Source organism: Heliconius melpomene, chromosome 9, assembly GCF_056956725.1.
Source record: "Heliconius melpomene rosina isolate 202511_hmr_F chromosome 9, ASM5695672v1, whole genome shotgun sequence".
In the NCBI taxonomy this organism is placed as follows: Eukaryota; Metazoa; Arthropoda; class Insecta; order Lepidoptera; family Nymphalidae; genus Heliconius; species Heliconius melpomene.
In genome coordinates this window covers 815211-839469 of record NC_140397.1, presented here as the reverse complement: position 1 = coordinate 839469, position 24259 = coordinate 815211, and the positions used below count along the sequence as shown (strand labels likewise).

The 24259-nt window shown below is 34.3% G+C and overlaps 1 protein-coding gene across 1 annotated transcript; it reads right to left on the bottom strand.

Annotated features, from left to right (window-relative positions):
* Positions 1–583: 583 nt before the first annotated feature.
* On the bottom strand, positions 584–3878 carry LOC146536097 (transient receptor potential channel pyrexia-like). Its single transcript, XM_085190447.1, has one exon. The coding sequence runs from the start codon at positions 3876–3878 to the stop codon at positions 942–944; it is 2937 nt and encodes a 978-aa protein (XP_085046573.1). The 3' UTR covers positions 584–941.
* Positions 3879–24259: the final 20381 nt, after the last annotated feature.

Genomic DNA, 24259 nt, shown 5'->3' with positions numbered 1-24259 from the left:
TTCCCTCTGCCTACCCTACCCTGCTATGCGGGAAGCTAACTGTGAGACTAAAAAAGCACTTACGTTTAATGGAGGCTATTTCTATTCTATTTTATTTTATCGAACTATTTTTCTGCTATTTCAAATTATGAAAACATATGTTAGGTACCTACCTACATAATATGTTATCAAAAAGAATCTAAACAAATACACCGCATCGTTGTAATCACGAGCCTGCGTCAGCTACAAGCTACTGCAAACAAGACATTATACTATAAGAGTAAGACTGACAACAAACATCTTATCTAAAGACAATAACTATTTAAAATTTTGTTAAATATAATTTTTCTTAACAAATGTATACTTCAGCGTTTGACTGTAAAAACGGTTGTGGGTTCGATTTCTACCCGTAGTAATGAATTTATAATTTTCTTTTCACATTTTAGTAAGTGAATTAACTTAAATTTAAGCCAAGACAACAAATGAAAATATTTTTTAAGTTTTGTAAAATATTTATAAATTTCTTTAAATTTTACATATTCAATGGAGGAAAATAAAACTAAAATAATACTTTTCTTACTTTATTAAAAAAAATACCCTGATGGCGAATATCACATCCTCCCTCTAATGGAAATTCGATATTATTATTAAAGAAAATTATATAATTAAATCCTTTACATTTTTTTAAATATATGTATAGTCATCGCTCGCAATTTTGTTGAATGGATATCAAGACGTAAAATGGATAGTACTCATTTTGAAGTAACAATTACCCAAAATAAAAGATCTTTCTTTGCTTCCCCCCTTCATCTCTAACCCTCCACGATATGCCACTTGCCACTTTCCACTAACAGTTTCGTCAGTGCGTCAGTCACTCAGTAACTAGATTTAAATACATATTTTACATATCTGTTTTTATGCAAACATATTTAGGGGAAGAAAGTTAATGGACATAATTTAGGTTATTTTGGTGAAACATCGGTAACATTATTGGGAAAGAATACCGGAGATTCTACAGTGTACTGGGAGTAAGCAGATCTGTCGACTGATTTCAATAAACTCTGTAACAAGTGAGTTTGTTCCAGCAACAAGTTGTTCAAGTGTTTCATTTCTTGGTCTATCTTTTTCAAATTGAACGTCGTGTGGTCGATCTTCTCTTGCATGCCTCTTATTTCTATGTTAAAGTTTTGATCATTCGATTGATTTTCATTTTTATATTTCGACGCATATTTGTTTTTATATATCATTTCCTTAACAGATCTACCCGATTTTAGCTTATTAATTTGAGCCAGCTCGTACGCCGCCATCATTATATCAGTGGGTAATCTCTTTTCGTGTGGATTCAAGGGTTTTACACTCAATATAACTTTTCCAGCTTCAGGAGACACCAGTGCAGTTCTGTATATAAATTTTTGTAAACACTTAGGCAGCCAAGTGTTAAACATACCAACTTCAACAAATAAGATAAGCTTTGTTTGACGAACAAGCTTTGAGAGTCCCGCTGTTTTTCTAAGGCCTTGAATATCGTGAACCGCAATACCTACCAGTAGGTTCATTAGTATAATCGTTACAAACATAAGGAATAGAATAAAAATCATTTGGCACGATAATTCTGAAATTAGTGGTGGATCATCTAAAATAGGATCGTTTATTAATATATTCAAGTTAAGTTCTCCTACCATCATTGATAACGTACTGATAAAGCCCATAAGGGGATTTGAGAACATCTCTTCATTGGGAAATACAACACAAAAACATATTGTGAAACCAAGTAATAAACAAATGTATGCCAACAATAATTTAAGAAATTCAGTCAATACTTTTTGATACATAGCTACGTAATCCCCAAACATAGGAAGCTGACCCATCATTAACATTAAGTTCGTCCACGCTCCAAGCACAGCGTATCCACCTACATGGTTCTGCCATCCATATTCCTTTTGAATATTATACAAGGAAAATACAGAAAGGAGAACAAACCATTCCATCAAGTTCTCGAAACTCGTAAAATACTGATACATACTTGAGTAGCCAGTTATGCCAGCAAGTTTTCGGACAATTTCAAATGCAGTTATGCCTATTAATACCCATCTTTCAAATTCAATAGGATTGTCTTCTAAAATGTCACCCAATAATGATTGCTTTTGACAAAGTTCATTTGGTACACCATACTTTTTTGAATTTACTCCGTCGCAAGTTTTTACTACTGCTGTTAGTACATAAATAGATAAGAACGTTACAAAGAGAAAACAAAAGATTAATCGTGCCAAGTAAAATTTTCGTATTTTCCTCCACTTCATAAACAGAAACGCTGCGCATAGTGGATGTTGTAATATATCTTTTTGACCTTCATCAATCAAACTGTTTAAATATGTGATCTCACGAGGATAAGAATATTTTAAAAGTTTACCAAAATCAAACTCGATTTGTACTTCCTCGTTGCCTTCTGTAGATCGACTCAGTGATATACCGCTATCCAAGTTGTGCCTCAATATACTTAACGATTTTGGTGTTTTTCTTACTATGACGTTAAGAGCAGAGTGGCCTTTCTTTGATTTAGACGTAACGTCTGCACCTAAAATGATTAAAGTTTCCACACACTGCGTTAAACCATCCATAGCTGCTAAATGTAAGGGGGAATAACCATATTCATCTTTCTTATTAGTCTGAGCCCCCCAACTTACAAGCATTTCAATAATATCACAAGCACGATCGGAATGACAAATGGCCGCATGTAAAGGTGTTCTTTTGTCGTGGTCTTCTGCATTGGGATCCGCACTGCCATCACGTAAAAGCACTTCAACGCATTCTAAACTAGAACACCTTGCAGCGAGATGTAAGGCTGTAAATCCTCTATAATTTCTTACGTTAGCCTGAGCACCTTCTGATAATAAAAGTTCAACGCACTCAGCATAACCTCTTGAAGCGGCTAAATGCAAGGCTGTACACTCTTTATCTCTTTGTTTTGTTGATCCCTTCACACTTAATTTTGTTTCTTTTAATAAGAAAGCGAGACATCTTAACGCACCAAGCTCTGCTGCTAAGTGTAACGCGTTAAGTCCCTCTGAGGTAGCGTAACTTGGATCTACACCCTTTTCTATAAATAATTCCATACATTCCAATGCATCATTTCTAACAGCACAATGTACAAGATTGTCTTCGCATCCAGCTCGCTGAACCACTGCATGCAAGGACGCACCATTCGCAATCAACAATTCCCCTACTTCTAAAGAATTTCCGAAAGCGGCACAATGCAGCGGAGCAAAATATTTTGGTGCATAATCAACATCAGCTCCAATAGATAGCAGATATGCTACAGATCGACTCGCGCCACTGAAAGCAGATAAATGTAAAGCTGTCAATCCCGCCGGTTCTGAGTAATGTATATCAGCACCCGCTTCCACTACGGGCGGTAATAGTTCGTCTCGCGTAAGAAATGCTGCCCACAACAAAGTTAAATTGACAACGACTTCTGGAGCAGAGGAAATGTGTTCTTCTATGTTGTCAGATGTGATAAGACCACATTCTACGTCATCAAAGAATCTTGCGGCTCCTAATGTGAATGCTTTTTCACATAACGACTTCCTTATCATATCTTCGGTTAATCTGGCTTCAGGGTCAGGAGCCATGATGTCAAAACTGTGGTACATGTTTGATCCATCTTCAGCAGGTGGTGAAGGGCCAACAAACAAATATTCTTTAGCTTTTCCATGTTCAGACGCTGCTTCCAATAAATCGATATTTCGCACATGTTTGAAGAAGCCTTTTAGTGGAAATTCTTCTGGTTCCTTTGAACTCCTCGAACTATAAGTCCTTGTTAGCCGAGCTCTATTCATAGCAGGGGTAGGCGTCTGAAGAGGAGAAGGCCACCCCATTTCACGGTAACCGAAGTTGTCCATGGTTGGACGTCGACTAACTTACTGTAGGCTTTATCTTATCACATTTCACGAGACAGCAAGATCTTGTTTGACATTGTGATTTATTGCGCTATTTTTAATGCGCGTAATTAACTAAGTAAATTTTGGTCGTAATAAAATAATATGTATTATGCAAGTTTCCTTTGTTACATTCTTGTTATGTATTTTCTGAATACAATTTAACTAAAAATAAATATTTTTGCAAACTTCTTATATGGACTACATAAAAAATAGTAATGAACTCTAAGTAATGAACAATTATAATTAAGTAATTTTATACGGTATTTCTTATTATTTCTTATCAGAAACAAAATTTCTTTGTAACTTCACGGCCTCGTGGCAAGTATTTATAAACAAACAATATAAACTTTGTGTATTTAGATACATACGAGTATAGGTACATAATGTGTCGCTTTAACTCACTACGAGTACGTACGCCGTTGATAAAGACAAAAATATTTTTGTTACCTAAAAAAATATAATTTTTTTCGTATTTGAATTATTATTATTCATAATTGTGCAGCTGTACAGTATATGGCTGTAAGTGCAACGGCTATGGGTTCGATTCCCACTCAGGGGAAAACATTTTTATTTCGTCGCTGGTACTCACGTTTCATGAGATAGCTTCTTGCTAGGAAGCGGGGCATTAAGTTCCGCCTTTTAACACACAATATCGGGAAAATTAAAAGGAAAAACATGACGTCTTGCCTAAGGATAGTACGTTCGATTGCACACTTATTATGACGTCATATTTTTGTTTTTCAACCTATGAAAATAACAAAAAAATGCCTAGACGAATTCACTGGACATAACCTGGACGAAAGGTGAAATTTGTATCTATGTAAGGTTTGAAAATGTATGGGTTAAACAAACATACAGTAGCTTAAAAAATTAACATATATCCGCTACCTGTCTTTACTTAATTACCTCATTAACATAATAATACTTGATCATTCTATTTCATGAACAACATCAATAATCTTCGCTTTCCGAGAAATGTATCATTTATTCTGTAATTTAACTGGAAATATGTTGCCGGCGCTTCACATTGAAAGCGATTAAACTGATTTTTTAGGTCGATTCTTATTGTTTTCCTTGTTTATTAAGAAATTAAACAACAGTTTTTAAAACACACAAATTTCGACAAAACGAGACATCACTAAACAAACATTTAGTGATGTCTCGTTTTGTCGAAATTTGTCTGCAACAAAATGAAAATAGTTTATATAAATGCAGGCCATCTAGCGGCACTTGCTAAAATTGGTGAAGTATGTGACGTGAAGTCGAGTGGTGGAACTCAACGCCGCGCTTTGCGTCGACACTAGAGGGAAGAAATGAAAATATAAATATATTTTTCCTTTCCCCGAATGGGGATCGAACCCAAAATCAGTCCATTTTACTATCACACCTACTAATTGTGAATATGCAAAGATTTTTATGAAAAACAAATAATACGTCTCACACTATACGATCTAATTTTCTTCTTCCATAAATAAAACTTAACAACCGCTATTCATGTGGCGACACCCTAACAGTACCGTTCATCGCGCTGACAGTGTGTCAACCCATTTACAATGAGAGAGCAAACATAAATATTTGCGCCATATAATACCATTGTGGAGATGACAGTTTGTTTGTCACGTCAAATAGACGGAGGGCCTTGACCCTAGTAAAAATGTTTTATAAAAAAATAATAGGTCGTCGACTTTCTTTTAAAGAACTTTAAGATCTAAAATAGAAAATCTCTTTTTTTCTGTTTTCATAGGAGTATAAGAAAATCCTTTCTAAATGCTTCCTTACACTGCTCAACCCATCTACATGCCAAATTCGAACTTTCTAAGAAATTTCTGTGTCTAATAACATAATACATTTGTAGTTCCTAATAGTGCGTGAAAAGGAACGAAGACTTTTCATAATATTATTTTTGTTAAAAAAAACTGCTTCACTCTTTCTTCGCATAGCAGAACAGGAAGAGCGAATATAGAATGATTTTCTCAACTTCATGGAGTATTCCGCACTTAGTGGGGTAGGCAGAGGGACCTTGGAATCCTAGACACTTTGGTTTCATACTTTCTGCTGATATCTGGAGCTATTACGTGTTGAGGGCGGAACTTAACGCCGCGCTTTACCTCCACGCCAGAGCATAGAATTAAAATATTTATTTAATTTCCTCGAGTGGGAATCGAACACTCAACCTGTAGCGTTTACAGCCGCGCCACGACTGGCCTTTAGTAATATATGTTTATATATTTAATAATTAATATAATAAAATAACGGTTGGTGGTCTGCCAATATCATTCGAGGGTTGGATGATCAAATGAACTGTCCATTTAAACGTAATGTAGCGGAAAAGTAAGTATATTACACGGACTATTAATAATGCTAATATGAGGACTAGGATTTTTGTTAGTTAATAATGTTACTTGAGTTTATTTATATTATGTAGATTAAGACGTGTGGGCTATGTTTTTCTAGAAGTTGGTAGGTCTTTTGATATCTTTATTTTTTTTGTTGCTTCATATATATCCGTCATATAGCAGGGACCCTAGTGTTAAGAGCCGTGCCCCACGTACTGTCCAATTTTTAAGACATTCTTAATTAATTAGGTACTCCGACTAGAAATCGAGCCCACAACCATCGTGCTTGTAGTCGCACTGCGCTACGATGGCTTCAATACTGTGATCGAGATTTTCTAAACTACTGCTACAATTAGTCACTTGACACGTATAGGTAAATGTCTTGAAAATTGGGTAGTAATCGGGATGTCTCAATACTAGATTCCCTTGCCTGTTGCAAGCGGAATACATCAGCTAACAAATATCTATAATCACAATTTTTAATTTATTTATAAGCAAGCTTCTTAAAATAAAGACAATTTATAACCAGTATAATAATATGGAAGGTTTAATGTCCGAGCGACGTGTCACGTCTAATTACGGTGTTGGTACTATAATTTTCCTTGTAAAAGTTCACTCTCTCGCCGTAAGTAACGGGACCGACCGACCGCGACATCGTCCGCGACCGTAGCCTGATCGGCCGTGTAGGCAAATATCAAGATATATTGTAGTATACTATAGTAGTAAGTTTTTTAGATGGTTGCTAAAGTTTCATTTGAGTGGAGAATTAGGAGTTATTCGCACATAGCGGGTTAGACAGAGGGAACTTACTGTTAAGACACTCTGTTTTCAGGAACCGCCCATTTTTCGAGATGTTTCGCGTTTTGTCTTCTTTACAGAGCGAAGAAATAGAAATCGCATAGACACTCGCGTAGACATAGACTCCCAATTGTTACTTTTACACCAACACACTGTATCGCTGTCACAAAGACGTATTCGTAAGGTTTTTTCTTGATTTTACGTAAATCTTTATCGTTATAAAAGGAATATTATTTCTCTTTATGTCACACCATCGAGACCACCAGGCCACCAGGCACAAGGGTAAGCGTAAATTGTGGGTTCATCTCCCATTTTATATGTAAATAAAAAAGCAAAGATAATATGAATAAATCTTAGTCATTATTCTATTCTTAATTATTAATAATTTTGATTAATAGACGAAAAGGGATGTAAAAAATTTCACACATTGATTATTAATGTTTATATTTACACTTATAAAAGTACTTCCTAATAAAAACACGTAAAAATAATATGAAAATAAATTTCTCAGTAGCAACCATTACTTATAATTTTGAAGTTTATAATATTTTTGTTATTAACTTTGAACAAAAAACTGTTTCCAATAATATTTACAGCAGTCAACTTTGAGATGTAACAGAAGGTCAATCAAACAAAGACCAGCAAAGATAATAAATCAATCTATATATAACTTTACTTTCATGTCTTCTTCGTACATTATCATCAGGAATTCTTGAAATTTAACACTAAAATGCATTTTTCAGTTTAAAAACAATTGTTTAGTGATTTTCACAAAGAGAGTAGAACATAAAAATGTTGATAGCATTTTAATTTGCGGTTTACCTTTGTAATATACCAATTTTATTTTTTTTATTTTTTTTAAAGCTTGGCGTTGTGAGTACGCATACTGTATTAATTACATATTAGATTAATAGTCCACAAAATTTCAGCTTTACTAAAATGATGTAGATCTGGGGACTCTGGGATTTTGGACTATATATTAATATAGGTAGGTAATGCTGGCTGTCAGTGACATCATGAACTGCTCTGCGTGTGACATACACGAAACTGTCGTTATTTCATCACATATAAACTATTAGAATGATAGATAATAAGAAGCGTTTCAGAGAAATCTGAATAAATCTATATCAATTTTATTAGGTCTTAATATTTAAATAAGGTATTTACACACTATGCTTTAAATGAGATTGAAACAAGTCATATCGCAGAGGCACAAGCAAGTGTTCAACAAGGTTCGATTCGCACTCGAGGAAATGAATATTTCCTTGCTTTGGTAGCGATCAAGGTCGAACACTTCAACATGCAATACCTCCAGTGTTTTACGGAAAAATGGGAACGAAAATGTCACGGAGAATCTTAAAATTAGGCTCCCAGAATCCCTCTGCCTAACTTGCTATGTGCAGGATACAGCGTGAAGCTAAAAAAAGCTGTATTAGTTATTTTACCAAATATCTATAGCTTATTTTTAGCCTAAACCCATTTGAAAGCACTAACTACTTGAAATGATTAGTCACTTACATTAATGAATACTATCGGCCACCAGTCTTAAAATAACCTAATTGTGTCAAGCGATTCATGCTAATATTAGTTTGTATAATAACATGTTTATTATATTTGTTGGGTATGATAGAAATTGTTTTAGCTCGATCTATCGTAGGTTTCATTTTTTGTAAATTTTAATTTAGTCCAGCAGTAATTATTGGAATTTCCATTTCTCCGGCAGAGCGCGGCGTTCAGTACTGTATTACTCAACAACTCTGAAAATTTGGCGCAAAGTGGATATTTTAACACTAGGAGTCCCTTTGCCTGCAATACTGTGCGAAAGAAAGTGTGAAACTGGTTTTTGATATATTTTTTAGATTCACGCTGTATTCCGCACATAGCGGAGTATGCAGAGAAAGCCTGGGAATCTAGTGTCAAGACGCTCCGTTCCCATTAAGACACTTCCGTTTCCTAATTTTCGCAGAACTCTAGAGATCAGAGCGAAGAAATCAAAATCTTAAATATTTTATTTCGTCGAGTGGGAATCGTACCCACATCCTACCACGTTTACAGTCACACACTTGTGCCCTGCGCCACGACTGGCCTTTAATGATTGATAGTTGTTTTTTTTTCTTCTTTCATCTCACCCGTTATACTATTTAGATATTCCATGGCACCTAATTTGTCGGCACGGTGAAAGTATTTTACTATAATTAATGAATCCTTAATTTAGGTATCTTATCGATACTAAGAAAGTCCGCACGTGTCCAGCTTTCAGCTTTAAACCGTTTTTAATTCCATATTAAGGGGCAAAAGGAACAATCGATTGTAAATCGATTTCCAATCAAGGGCCGACAACCCGACTTTAGGGCTGTATAAAATTAAATGCCTATAGCAAAAGGCGTGTTCACAGTTAAACTTTTATATGGTACAAAGTAACTGGAAGATTATTGAGGCAAATCGTGGAGTTAAGTTTCGTCACTAAAATATAATTCTCGATAACCCCTTACTACCAACGAGTAATGTTTTTAACACAAATAAAAAATATACAATACAGTTACAATATAGTAGATTTGACGAGAGTTGTAGTTTGTAAGCCTACTAGTAAACCACTTGAATTTAGACTATATAATAGTGAAGAAAGGAGTGTCTTAACACTAACTTCCCTCTACCTACCGTGCTATTTGAAGGATACAGAGTGTAGCTATATATTTTTAGTGGTTTTTTTTTATCATTTAAGGGCGCTAAACAGGGCAAAGTCCTAAATAAAAACACCAAATAAAATAAAAAATACTACATTTTTTTAATATTATTCAAATAAAGTCCTGAGTTCGGATCTCGCTACGTATATTTTTTTAATATTTCCAATTTATTTACTTATTTGATAGTAGCGTCCTTACAAAGCTTAAGCTATAGCAAATACATAAATGCGAAATAACCGACGAGCCAATAAACCCCCATTGTTAGGCACGTGCCGGGTTGACGTTTTGTTTACTTTATTCCGTTTTAAGTAAAATAGGTTTCTGGTGGCTTTTATAAGCTTATTCGGTTGTCAAGACCGTTTTTACCAGGGCAAGTAAATATTTCATTTCCTCGAGTGGTAATCGAACCTACAGTTACACCTAGGTTTACAGTCGCACTCTTGTGCCCCTGTGCCACGACTAAGCTAGGCCAGGCCAATTGAGGCTTTCTAAGTGTAAATGCGGACACCGCGGTGTTGGTCCCTGGACAGCCTTCACTCCAATCTTATTTATTATTTTTGCATTTTTTACGATATACGAAAAAAATCATAAAGTGTTTTAGAATCTCAATATATCTTAGCAGGGTAAGCAGAGGGAAAACGCATGTATTAGGGGAAACAGACGAAATTTTCCTTTTTTCACTCTGCGCTCCGGGTTTGCCGCAGTTTCTGGTAAACTGTTACCAGGTAAGAGCGAAGAAATAATTGATTTAACCTAGTGGTAATCGAACCCACAACCGTCGTCTTTACAGAGGCTGTGCCAGTAGGCCCACGCGCTTTTAAGCGTGAAGATAAGAATGTCTAATTTGTCTACACTCTACATGAGATGCAAAGGAACTATGCTTCAAGTTCGTGTATATTTTACTACTACAGTAACAGAAATACATTGATTACAATCTGAACTGGTACAACTGATAAGGCAAGGAAATTGGAAAGTAGTCTGAAATTTTAGATCAAACGAAGGCTAGGAAATCTATTGTATCTTTATTTATATCTATACTAGTGGACCCGAACGCGGCTACGCCCGCTTGTACTATAAGAATATTTATTAAATATATTTATGAAATCATATATTTCAGTTTTCAATAGAGAGATGCGTTAAGCAAGGCCATTTTGGGTGACGTTTTCTAACAACAAACTTTGCAAATCGTTGCTTAGCAACGACGGTTGTTATTAACATGGCGGAATAAATTGCATGTCAAATTAATAAGTATTTTAATATATTGGTATATATCGAAAATATTACAAATATGAGAAAAAAAAAATATCCTATGTTCATCCCGAGACCCTCAAGTATCTCTATATGAGTATTTTATCACAATTGAATTAGCTGTTTGGCCCTGATTGCGTAAAAGACAGACAGACAGACAGACAGAGTTACTTTCGAATTTATAAAATAGGTATGGATGGATAACGTATATTACGTTATATAACTATAGGAATATATTTCTAATAATAAATAACTGTGATAGTATTTTTGTATATCTGTGTGCTGTTATTTTTTATTATGAATATTATTAGATAGCTACTCTTTAGATTCACGCGCGAAAAAACGCGAAGATAAAAATAAAATCACTTATGAAATTATTATTTTTTAAAAAATCTTTCTCTATTATTTTTTAAGATTCACTTTGCGTGCCGCACACAGCAGGGTAAGCAGAGAGACCTAGGACCAACCGCGTTAGTTCGCGTTCCCAGGACAAGGAGATGAAAATATCAAATATTGCATTTCCTCGAGTGGAAATCGAACCCAAAACCTGTCGCGTTTACAGTCTTTAGTTAATTTCTAACAAAATATATTATAATTTGTAAAATCAACACAAAACCAAGTGCAGGTGCTTGTATCATAAATCAATCGTAATTTACTTCAGCCAGATACCATCAGACCAGAGCTGCAGGGTTGGCAGGTGCAAATTAATATTTATAGCTGCCTTAGAGATATTGTGTGCAATATGTTTCTGAAATGTGTTATACTTTAGTTATGGTTGTAGCCCTTATTGTAATTAATGATTAATTGATTTATTTATATAATTATATTTTTATAAGTCTCAATTTTTATATTATAGTATCCAATGTCTCAAGAATTCGGCGGAGAGAGGGAAACGGAAGGGTCTTAATGAGGTACGGAGGTTGCCAGGTGTACTACTGTTCCTATCGCTCATGTAAACGTCACAATTATAATGTTTTCGTTGATCCCTGGTATGGTGAGTAAGTAAATTAAGGCAATCTTTCTCTTGCATCAATCCGCACTCAAATCGGCGTTCAAGAGACCGTCGTGCAGTAGCACTGTGTCTACCTGAAAATGTAACGATTTTATATTCGATTTCCACTCGGAAAATAAGTTATTTTCATTTTCTTGCTCTTTTCAGTTTCACGTTCTACATGCATAGATGCTTGTGTATATAGCAGGGTAGGCAGAGAGTAATTGTAGAGCACCTAGTGTCAAGACACTACGTGCTCTACAATTTTTTTTATATATTTTCTAAGTGTTAACTTCGAATTATACATTTTAATTGCAATTTACCAATGATATATACAAAAAACCTAGGTGTTTGGTATAAAAATCCTAGGTTTTTTATATGTCAATGTCATTTACTGACAACCTTAAGAGCTCTGCAGTGTAGTGTCTGTATTGAAAGGAGCTGCAATGCGGAACTACCGATGGAATGCCTTATAAAGGATAATAATGTAAAAATATACATAAATTATATTAAAATATGCATACGTAAGTCGATTATTCTTACAGTCGTTGCGCAGAGGCGCAAGCGTGCGTCTGTGACGCGAAAGGTTGTGGGTTCGATGCCTATTCGAGGAAATTATTTTTTTTTATATTTTCATTTCCATGGTTCGGTAACGACTGACGAGACAAAACGAAACACTGTTGAGTGTTTCGTACTCTACACATACCTCCAGAAATCGAGGAAAAATTTAGAACAGAAGTTTCTTAATGGTAACGAAGTGACGACTGTCTTAGATCCCAGGTGAGCTCTGCCTGCAGTAGGGTTACTGCTATGTGCAGAATATAGCGCGAAGATTTTTTTTTACTTTTGACTGTAGACGTGATGGTTTTGTGGGTTCGATTTCCACTCAGCGAATAAAATATTTACATTTCCTCGCTCTGGTTCGATTAGTTTTTCCTCTAAGACAGAGTGCTAAGTTGAACTCCGCCAATCAACCCAATGTCTCGAAAATTAAACAGCGCAAAAGGAAAGGAGTTAAATATTTTAAGTGATCGATGATTGTAATTATTTAATCATACAACCTGCTAAAAATGTTTTCGACATAATTAAACTCATAATAAAAGATCAAAGAAGATTACAGCCTTTGGAGAATTAAAAAAATTGCCTTAAATTATTCACAAAGTTATAAAGTTTACCTCTTTATAACCCTTTCGTTTATGCCTTTCATATTTTTAGTCCATTGCGGTATATGTAAAGAATGCACTGTATTTTACTAACGTTTATTTTTAAAGATGTGGAGACTTCATCCTGTTTGTATGTGGAATGAATGTGAATTCTAAGTCCACTCCAGGATAGTATATAGCTGAAGAGTTAGTTTGGATGAGCGCAGAATCAAGCACATAGCGCGGTATGAAGAGCACACTTGGGAACTAATGTTATGACATTCCATTGCTATTATTATTGACACTCGTACCCAACTTTTCGCCAAATTGGGGCCAAATGCCACCAGAATTCGGCGGAAAATGGGCAACGAAGAGTCTCAACACTAAGTTCCCTGTACCTACCCCGCTGTATGCGAGATACAGTGGGAAGCTAAAAAAAGTGTATGGAATTATATCTAAGACGATCTAAACTCATTAAAAACTAAATTAGCTCCATCCAAATTCCTTACATTACGCAACGCGACCCGTCAGCATCTCAGCGTCTCCAACTTTAAAGCAATATTCTATGTTGACAGAATGATGCGACTCTTGTACTACTTAAGCGTGGGTTCAATGCATAACATTAAAATATATTTTTTAATATATTAGTTATGGTTGTTTTTATTATAATTTTGTCAATTTTGGTGATTGAGATTAGAGAATTCAAAAAAGAATGTAAGGCAATATGCATAAAGGATAATTTATTTGGCAGATTATAATGATTTTTTGTCAAAAACTACATTTTACACATCACTCGTTATTTACAGCAAAAATAATCAGCTTCACGTTGTATCCGGCACACAGTAAGATAGGTAGAGGAAACGTAGAGTTTAGACACTCTTCAGGCGGAACTCAACGCTTCGACAACAGAGTGAATAAATGGATATGGATCGAAACCACAACCAGTCGCGTTGGCAGTCACACTTTGTACCCTTAGTTACCCACGGGTTACCTCTACTTATTTTCCTCTCCTTTATCTAATTTACAGTAAAACTTCACATAAAATACTTCGATCAACTATATATTATAATAATTGATCGAAGATAAAATATCACAAAAGAAATTTATTTAAACGCTACGTCTCCTAATTTACACCATGTCTAAGTAACGTTATAAATCAAGCGGACGCTACACATAGCCCGCTAATACGACACTCGGGATGGATATGCTCATTCGCAGGAACGCTCTAGAGCCAGGATTTATTGTGAACTTTAATTATTAATTGTATAGTTAAAAAGGTTAAAGTTAATAATAGAATGTTTTTTATTAGTTAATTTCAATGTGACATATAGGATTGAGAATACAACGAAATAGTTCCACATTTAATTCCATTATCATTCTAGTGAACGACAGTCGAATAGAAACAGAACCCAGAACGTCGCCTTTACATCCAAACTTGGACACTGCGCCACAACGGCGCTATATCTAATATTATATTGCAAGACACATTAATAGTTAAGTAAAATATATGTAAGAACCAGCATTAGATACAATCTTCACACACGTTAGAAGCAACAGTAATATGAGGTTGATCGAGGAAGTTGCCTCATAGCAGATTGCTTATACTCGAGTATTTCAAATGAAAGTGCATTTGAAAAACTCTATAATCCTTTATTTTACAGCTATTTTAATAGTATAGGAAACAAAGAAAAATCATTTGACTTGACTGGAGTTTAGTTCGTGATTCTGCAAATTTAGGGGTCGTGGGTTCGACAACTAGGACTGATTATTGAATGAGCATAAGTTTAAAAGTAAGTGGATTATTTCATTAAATACAATCTGTTCCTATACCTATGCATTGATAATATAATTTATATAAGTATGAATATATAATGGCTTGTAAGTGTCTGATCACTGTAATTCAGAAGTAAAAAAAATTTGGTAAATTAACTACATCTCTGAGCAATATAGCAAGCAACGACAGGTTTAGGGTTCGATGCTCACTCGAGGAAATTAAATATGCAAAGCACGGCGTTAAGTTCCACCACTCAAAACGTAATGCCTCCAAAATTCGACGAAAAGTTCAGAACGGAGTTTCTTTACGATAGGTTCTAAGTTGGTTATATAAATATATTTTTTATTTTCCAGATACAGCAGATAAAGCTCGGTATTGAGTTATACCACTCAATACGCTATCTCTAGAAGATTAGGAAAAATGGAGAGCAGAGTGTCTGAACACTAGATTGCGATGCCTTCAATGCGGGTAAAAACTTAAAGCTCTTTTTTGCCTATTTGTAATTTTTTCTTTTAGTAATTAGAGATTCTGTTAAAGCACTGTATTTTATAAGTTCTTATCTTCTACTTATGTTGCAAATGCACAAAGAAAAAAGTTAAATTCCTTTACCTTGACATTAAAATAAACAAGTGTTATTTAATTATATGCATTTTTATAATTATTTTTATACTGGGTGGTCAAATGCACTGCATATTAAATAGCAATCTTTTAATGTAGTTTGTTGACAAGGTTGTCCAGATTGAGGCTAATAAAAGTGGCTTAAACTTAGAATAATATATTTTATAACTAGTGTAGTCTTTATTTTCTATATTTTAATATATTGGTATATTTGGAAAATAATACAAATATGAGAAAAAAAAATATCCTATGTTCATCCCGAGACCCTCAAGCACCTCTATATGAGTATTTTATCACAATTAAATTAGCGGTTTGACAGACAAACAGAGTTACTTTCGAATTTATAATATAAGTATGGATAAAATATTTATATTCGAGGCTATTGTGAATTCATAATGTTTTATTGTAAAAGCCATGCATGTGGGTTCGATTCCCACGTAACGCTCAAACATCGGGCTGTGTATTGAGAACGGAGTGGAATACTAGTAAAGGTTTCCTGTCCATGCCCTGCTATTTAAGGGATACAGAAGCTAAGCAATGGTATACTTTTTCTATTACGTTTCCTTGAGTCTAGATCGAACCCACGACTATTATAATGAAATACTTAATATTATACTTAATTATTTCATAAAACTCTGAAACTCGGTTATACCACTTTTGTTTTACTAATCTCAACTGTGGTATTTAAAAAAATTCCACATAATATTAGCGTTTTAACGTGTATCATAATGAATAAGTAATAAAAATGGTTTCTTATTAACAAAAAATATCAGTGTTGAAAAGATAATGAAAAACTTATAATGTGTAAAGATAATGAATAACATTTTATGAGTAGGCTGATACTGTTACAACTTTCATTTTCTCGCTCTGGCAAGAAGTCAAAGCGCGGCGTTGAGTACCGCCACTCGACACACAATATCTTGAAAATTTGGCGGTTCATAGAAAACGGAGTGTCTAACTTAGGTTCTTTGTAAAACGCTACGAATTTCATACAAAATGCATTAAAAACTATGCATACACATACGGTCACACGGAACAGAATGGTTCTATAAGGGTTCTGTTTTTACCTTTTGAGCTACGGAATCCTAAAAAATCTACACTAGATTCTTTACCTTCTTCTTCTTCTTTACCCTTCTAAGCGGAATACACCTTGAAGCTACACCAAGCCCCCTCTCCCCATAAATGATATACACAATTAAATTGGTACATAAAGACCGTGCATGTATTAAAACGTCGTAAATAACCATTACGAGTTCCGAGACGAATCAAACGGTAGCTCTACTGATAAATATGTAAATTAAGTACTTTCGAACGCTAAAGTGATTATTAAAATATTAATTAAGTATGTCATTTCTTTCAAGGACGTTTATTTTATACAATATTTTAAATTTTCTAGACTATTTTGATAGAGCGCGGCGTTGAATTCCGCTTACAAAAATTCTCCTTGTGGGAAAGTGAAATAGTTCCATTTTCTCGGTTTGGTAAAAAGAAAAAGAGCAGCGTTGATATCTACGATTCTATTGAGATCGCAATGTCTCGAAAGTTTTTAAGTGCATTAGAAACGGAGTTTCTGACTATTAGGTTCCCTTTGTCTACCTTTTTCTTAACACTAGGTTACCTCTGTCTAATATGCCGTATACAGGATAAGTGTAAAGCTAAAAAATATATTCTCCTTGATTGTACTTTAGGAACTAAAAAGTAAAAAAATATTGAATATAAAATTGCTGTTTACAGCAGGTATATGGAATACACACGCGCTTTATAAACTATGGGTGAGCATAAAATATTAGCAAATATTTGTTGTAAAATGTCTACTAAATTTTAATTGTAAATTAATGGGTAAAATTAATAAAATATATATTTATTTTCTTTTATTCTCAGGCTTATTAAAATATTTTTTAGTAGTCTTTTCATTAAAAAATATATTACTAAGCAAACTTACTACTTTTATTTTATCAGAGATTACTATAATGATAATAGTGCGTGGAAATAAAATTGTTATTATTCATTCGTGAGTTGACTGATTGTAAAGTTATATTTTAAAAGAGTAACTGTTAAATGTCTTGGCTGCTCGAAAGCTCGAAAGCTTGTGCCCTGCGCCAAGACCCACTTTTCCCTCATGGGGCTTTACATGTTGGGCGGCAGAATTTAACTCTGCGATTTGTTTACCAGAACGAGAAAATAAAAATAAATATATTTATGCTCCCAAATAACGGATCGAACAAACAATTTTAGTTTACAGTCAGATGCTGAGCGACAATAGAATAGCATGGTAAACAGAGGGAACCTCGGAATTTAGTATTAAGAAACTCCGTTCGTTCTAAGATAATTGCACCTTCCGCCAACTTCTTGAGGCATTACGTGCGGAACTCAACGCCTTGCATTGCGTAGTTACCAGAGTGGGGAAGTGAAAATATTAAAGATTTAATTTCCTGATGTGGGAATCGAACCGAGAACCTGTCGCGTTTACAATCACACGCTTGTGCCCCTGTACCACGACTGGCCTCAATTAAATTATATATATGTACGTAACATTTAGTTAAGCTTTTGTATTTATTATAGCATACATTATTTATTATACTATCGATACAAATTACTATAATTTGATTAACTATGTAATTGTTTCTAACAGGTTCCAAATTTGGTCAAGGGGTTTATATATACAGAAACTATATCTCTGTTAAATAAATAAACTAAGAAAGAACACGTCTTGGCATAACTTATGGCTGTAAGCGCGATGGTCGCGGGTTCGATTCCCATTCGTGAGATAGGATTTGTTATATTTTCATCGTTTTCAATAGATGTGAGATTGAAAACTTTTGTATTATATTAAAAATTATCTATCTTGTTTATAGAAATAAAAGACAAATGTTGATAATTTAAATTCTAAAATATTATACTTTTTTATCATTTTCCGGCTGAATTCTACATATAGCCGGGTAGGCAGTAGGAATCTAATGTTAAGGATCTCCATACCCCACTTTTGTAAAATTTTTGGACATATTGCGTGTTGAATGGAAACGAAACTCAACACCGGGCTGTTGTCTTGGTGCCAGAGCGAAGAAATGAAAATATAAATAAATAATAAATCTCCCGAGTAGGGATCGAACCCACACCCTTGTGCCCCTGCGCCACGACGGCCTCACTCAACATTATACTACATAATTTTTAGTTGGTACCTACTAGATAATTAATGTACGATGTAGAAAAAATGGTGAGAGAGGTCGTGGACTTAATCTATTAATAAGAGATTAACCTTTATTTTGCTCGATTTTACTATCAGTAGCGAGCAGGCTTTAAAGATATTTTCTATTTTTTTTCTATTTTTAATGTTTTTATATTTCTATCAGGTGTAGCGCAGCGGCACAGGGTGTGACTGTAACGCGACGCTTGTGGGTTCGATCCTGACTCGAGGAAATGAAATATTTATTTACATTTATATGTTGAATACTTCGAGGCAAAGAGCGGCGTTGAGTTCCGCCACTCAATACGCAATGATATGTTAATATTATTTAATTTTCACATTAAACAAAGAAGACCTAGAGTTATCAAATCAAATCAAATCTTAGAATATCTCTTGTAGGGTGGAGGAACCCAACGCTGCTTTTTGTCTTATCAGAACGAGAAAAAAGGATAATAAATGATAATTCATACTCACAGAAGCGATGTTTTAATAAATAATATACTAGCATAAAATAAATACAATAAACATCAATCTCCTAGTAAATGACTATTATTACAATTATTTTAATAAAGATGAGAGGTACAAGGAAGTGAGTGATGAAATGTTGAGTAATGAGGTAAGAGGTCCCATGACACATGGCTAGTGACCACGAGTGGGTTGTGTCACTTTGTTATTAACGTTTAATAATGCATACTTAATGCATACATATATGCTTTAAGAATACATACTCGTTATTAATTTGCGGAAAAATATACATATTTGTGAGACCAGTCATGGTGCAGAGCACAAGCGTGCTATTGCAAGGTTCGATTTTCAATCTAAGAAATTAGATGATATTTAATATTTTCGTTTCATATCGTTATAGTTTTGTTGAATTCCGCCTCAACACACAATGGCTCGAAAACTCGGCGGAATATGGGCAACGGAAGTATTTTGATGAAAAAGAAGTGTCTCCATACTAGGTTCCCAGTATCTATCCTGCTATGTGGTAGAGTAAAGTGAAAAAATTGCTAAGTAAAGAAGAAGAGAAGTAGTAAGAAGTAAGAACTATACGTTCTCATCAAACTACGTCGAAATCCTTATACTTGCTTGCTTGTTGCAACTTATGTTGTTAATTCTATAGAATACTGTATGCCTATCTAGTATTCTTACATATTTTCGCTACCTAAAAATAATTCTTTAGAATTATCATTTAAAGAGAGAGAATGCTATTAGTAGACACTGCGTTTCCATAAAGACATTTCCGTTCCCGCAGATTTTTGGAGGTATTTCATGTCAAATGTCGAAACAAAATACTGCGCTATTCCTCAATACCAATCAATAGAAATCGAACCTACAGCCTGTCGCGCTTGCCGTCACATTCCTGGGCTTATGCGCCACGATCGATAAATATTTAGATATTACAATATTTTTTATTCCAGAGTTAAGTAAGAAAATGCGAACACCTTACTAACCGTATGCCCTTTTCCAAGTAATTAGGACAAATTACATGAAGTCACAACTTGTTGACTCACTTCACTTGTTGTGTCGTGAGAGAAAAAATATCGATTTAATAAGTTACATCGTCTGCATACTTAGTGTTATGACTCTATTATATTGCGTTTTAGTTTTACATAGTATTGAGAGGTGCGAGTTCGATTCCCCACTGAAAGAATAAAATTAAATAGTGCGATGTATGTCTTGATAATTTGGCGGAAATTGGGAAACAGTATCTTAACACTAAAGCCCCCTTTACTAAAAGCGGGATGCAACTATAATAGATTAAGCTTTATAAAGCAAATATTTTAATTACATCAACCAATCTTGTAGAATCCAAACAATTTTTATTCTTTTTGTCTATTTGTGCACGCTAATCTCAAAAATTGCTTAACCAGTTTAAATGAGGTTTTCAGTATTTTGGAAAATTTCCTTAATAATTTGTATATGTTTTGTTCCTTTTCTATAAAAAATTACGGGCACAACTAGTATGTACATATTTATATAAAGATACGTAAATTATAAATAAGGTGTCATTTTTAATTGGCTCTATTTTTCACTCATACAATTTTCACTCAATCTTCTATCTGATATAAGTAATTAAAGAAACATCTTTTAATATAAATAAGTTCTATATTCTAGACCTAGAGGATACCTTTAGATTACCTCATCGGTGCATGTGATTAATATATAAAATTAAAACCGATTACGACTACTTTTGCAATGTAACACTTCCTTCATTGCGTTACAAGAATCTCATTTCTTCATCATTTATCTTGTATTTGTATTGGTTTTGTAATGTGGTTGTACTTGATATTCATTTTATTTATTTTTTTGTTGATTTCACGCTTAATCCCGTTTTTAGTAGTTAGTTGTGTTAAAATAATCCGTTTTCGACTTCCTGCGCATATTTTTATATTAGGTATATTGCGTCTTGAGTAGTGGAATTTAACGCCGCGCTTTGCCTCGTTACCAAGGGGAGGAAATAAAAATCCCAAATATTTCGATTCTTCGAGTGGGAGTGGAATCCACCCGCGCTTGCCGCTGTGCCACGACTAGCTTTAGCTTTTTTTTTTGAGGGTTAGATCTACCTCTGTTACTATTTAAAATATTAAAAAAATACCTTTACGAAAAAGTGAGAATTTTATGAAAACAGAAGTATTCTTATAAAGTAGAATAGAATAATTTTATAATATGAAAAATTTTAGTATCACACTTAACAAACGCCTAACTGAATAAAATAGCAATAATTAAATTACAACAATATACGTAAATGTTTTTTCGTATTTTGAGAGATATAAAAATTGTAATTTTTATTTTATTAATGAATTACTATATTTTTTTATCAGTTGATAAATACATTTATAATGATAATTCTACAATAATTCTGTGCCTATTAAGACACTTCCACCCCCCACTCTCTGTCGTTCTTGAGGGATTGTGTGTGGACTGGTTGATATTTGTTAGGATTCCGCAGTCAAAAAGGAACCTATATTAAATAAGTATCTGTCTACTTATCTAGTATTTTTTTATAACTTTACTCTATCCCCGTGGCATGTCTTGTTATCAGAGCGAGGAAATTACATAATTCTTCCCTTTGATTGGGTCGAACTACAATTCTATAGAATGAAGACTATGAAGACTTAAGCGTAAGATTAGGGGGAGAAGGAGTGGGGGTTTTATATTCAGAATATTCTTGTGCCCACCACAGAGTGGTGTTACTAAAAAGATTATATCTTCAAAGAAAAGTCAAGACCCCCCAGCCCCATATACACGTAACAAACAAACAAACACACACTCTATTTTATATTAATACGAACACAAGCAATGCTCGATCTCGAGGATACAGATACAAAATCAACAGGAAGAGATCACATCATATGACGAATGGCATCCTACATACTATAATTCGTTTAAAGTTATCATTTATCTCATACTCGTAGCTCATCGATTTTGTTTTATCTGTTTATTTCTAAGCCATATGTTTTTATGGTTTAATCATTTTTGATTTTTTTTTAGTTGTTGAAGCTTGTCCTTGGTTTTGGGTTCTTTTCCCATTCGAGAAAATGAAATATTTAATATTTAAATTATTGAATTTAAATATTAAAAATTTATGATTAAAATTAATTATGATTGAGATGCATACATTTTTTTTCACATCATGTAGGTAATTCGTAAAAGAATGTAGTTCCATATAAACATTTATTTACTAAACAAATATGAGACAAATAACTCAACAACGAAAAAAAGATACTTTTTTGTATATAAAAATATATTAAAACATTTATTAATTTTTTTAAGCTGGTCTTTATATTCTATATCTCGATAGTAAAATAACAGTAAAATCGAACAGGAAACCGTAATATTCAAACGGAAGCAATAAAAGGCGCGAGAATTCGACATTTTGGATTCACTAACTTGTTTTTTTTATAAAAACAAACTTTAATTTTAATATATACTTATGTATCCAAATCAAGATAACGGGAGATCAATGTTCTAATACACAAGAAATATCATATTATATTCTGTTGAGGCCAGTCGTGGCGCAGGGGCAGAAAGTGTGACTGTAAACGCGACTGGTTCTGGGTTCGATCCCCACTTCTTCAATTTATATTTCCATTTCTTCACTCTGGTGTCGAGGCAAAGCGCGACGCTGAGTTCCGCCACTAAACACGCAGAATTCGGCGGAAAATAGGGAACGAAGTGTCTTAACACTAGATTTACTCTGCCTATCCTGCTGTATGCGGGATACAGCGTGACCGATGTAACCCACAGTCAGTCCATTCACGATCACACACTTGTTCTCCTGCGCCAAGTGTGGCTTCAAGTAATATGTTCTCAACAAGAAATCTAAGAATAATGGAATGATAACCAGAGTGGGCTTAAATATGCAGACATGTCGGTCACCTTGCCAAGGGAACGGCGCAAATTAATATATTTATACTGTAATATATCCTATTTATTATGTTGTCTGTATGTAGGCGATGTTATTAGTGCGAGTACTTGATGTTGTTTACTTAAATTACATTTTTTTTTACTGTTTCACGCTTTTTTCTGTGCAACAGGATAGAAACAGGGGACCTAATGTCGAGCTAGCCCATTTTTGACTTTTTGAGCAAACTAACAACCTACCCACACGGCCACACACAAGTTATCTAGCACGTAGTAGGCAGAAGGAACCTGGGAACTTGGTAACCTAGTGTTAGAGCACTCGGTTTCTGCGAATTTTGCTGGCATTGCGTGTTATGTGGCGGTAGTCGGCATTACCAGCGCGAGAATATGAATATGTTAAATATTTCATTTTTTCAAGTGAGAATAGAACCCACAACCTATAGCGTTTAAAATATTCAATTGAAATTATGAAATAGTATTGTTTTATCAGTTACATGCTGTATAACTCACACAGCAGGATAGGCAGAGGGTAGTGTCAAGACACTCCATTCCCCACTTTCCGCCGAATTCTGGAGTCATTGCGCATTGAGTGGCGGAACTCAACGCCGTGTTTATCCTGGACACCAAGACTTCGAGGAAATAAAAATATAAATTTCATTTCCTCTAGTGGGGATCAAACCCACAACCAGTCGCTTTTACAGACTCACCCACTTTTAATTATTATTAATATTGACTATTTGCACTTTACGCTCACGTTACCGGCCATACATTTAAAATTATTGCACAATTTAGGATAGCGCAATAAAATTTAACGAGTGCCTCTGATGTTAAAATAGTATGGTAATATACATATTGCACAATAATATTAAACGTCTATAATGGGCCGCTAAAATAGTTTACCTGTTTCTGTTGGGTTGCGGAACTTAACGCTGTTAATGTTGTCTAATTTGATTAGATTATTTATTTTGATTACTATCTGTACTATTTGCGTATCTATTATATTCCACAAATAATAGGTAGACAGAGGGAGCATGGGAGCCTAGTTTTAAGACACTTCTCCCCCTTTAAGACACTTCCGGTTGTTACTTTCCGCCGAATTCTCGAGACATTGCGTATTAATTGGCGAAACTTAATGGCGCGCTTTACCCCGTTACTAGAGCGAGCAATGAACGGAATAGAACTCACAATAGTCGTGTTTA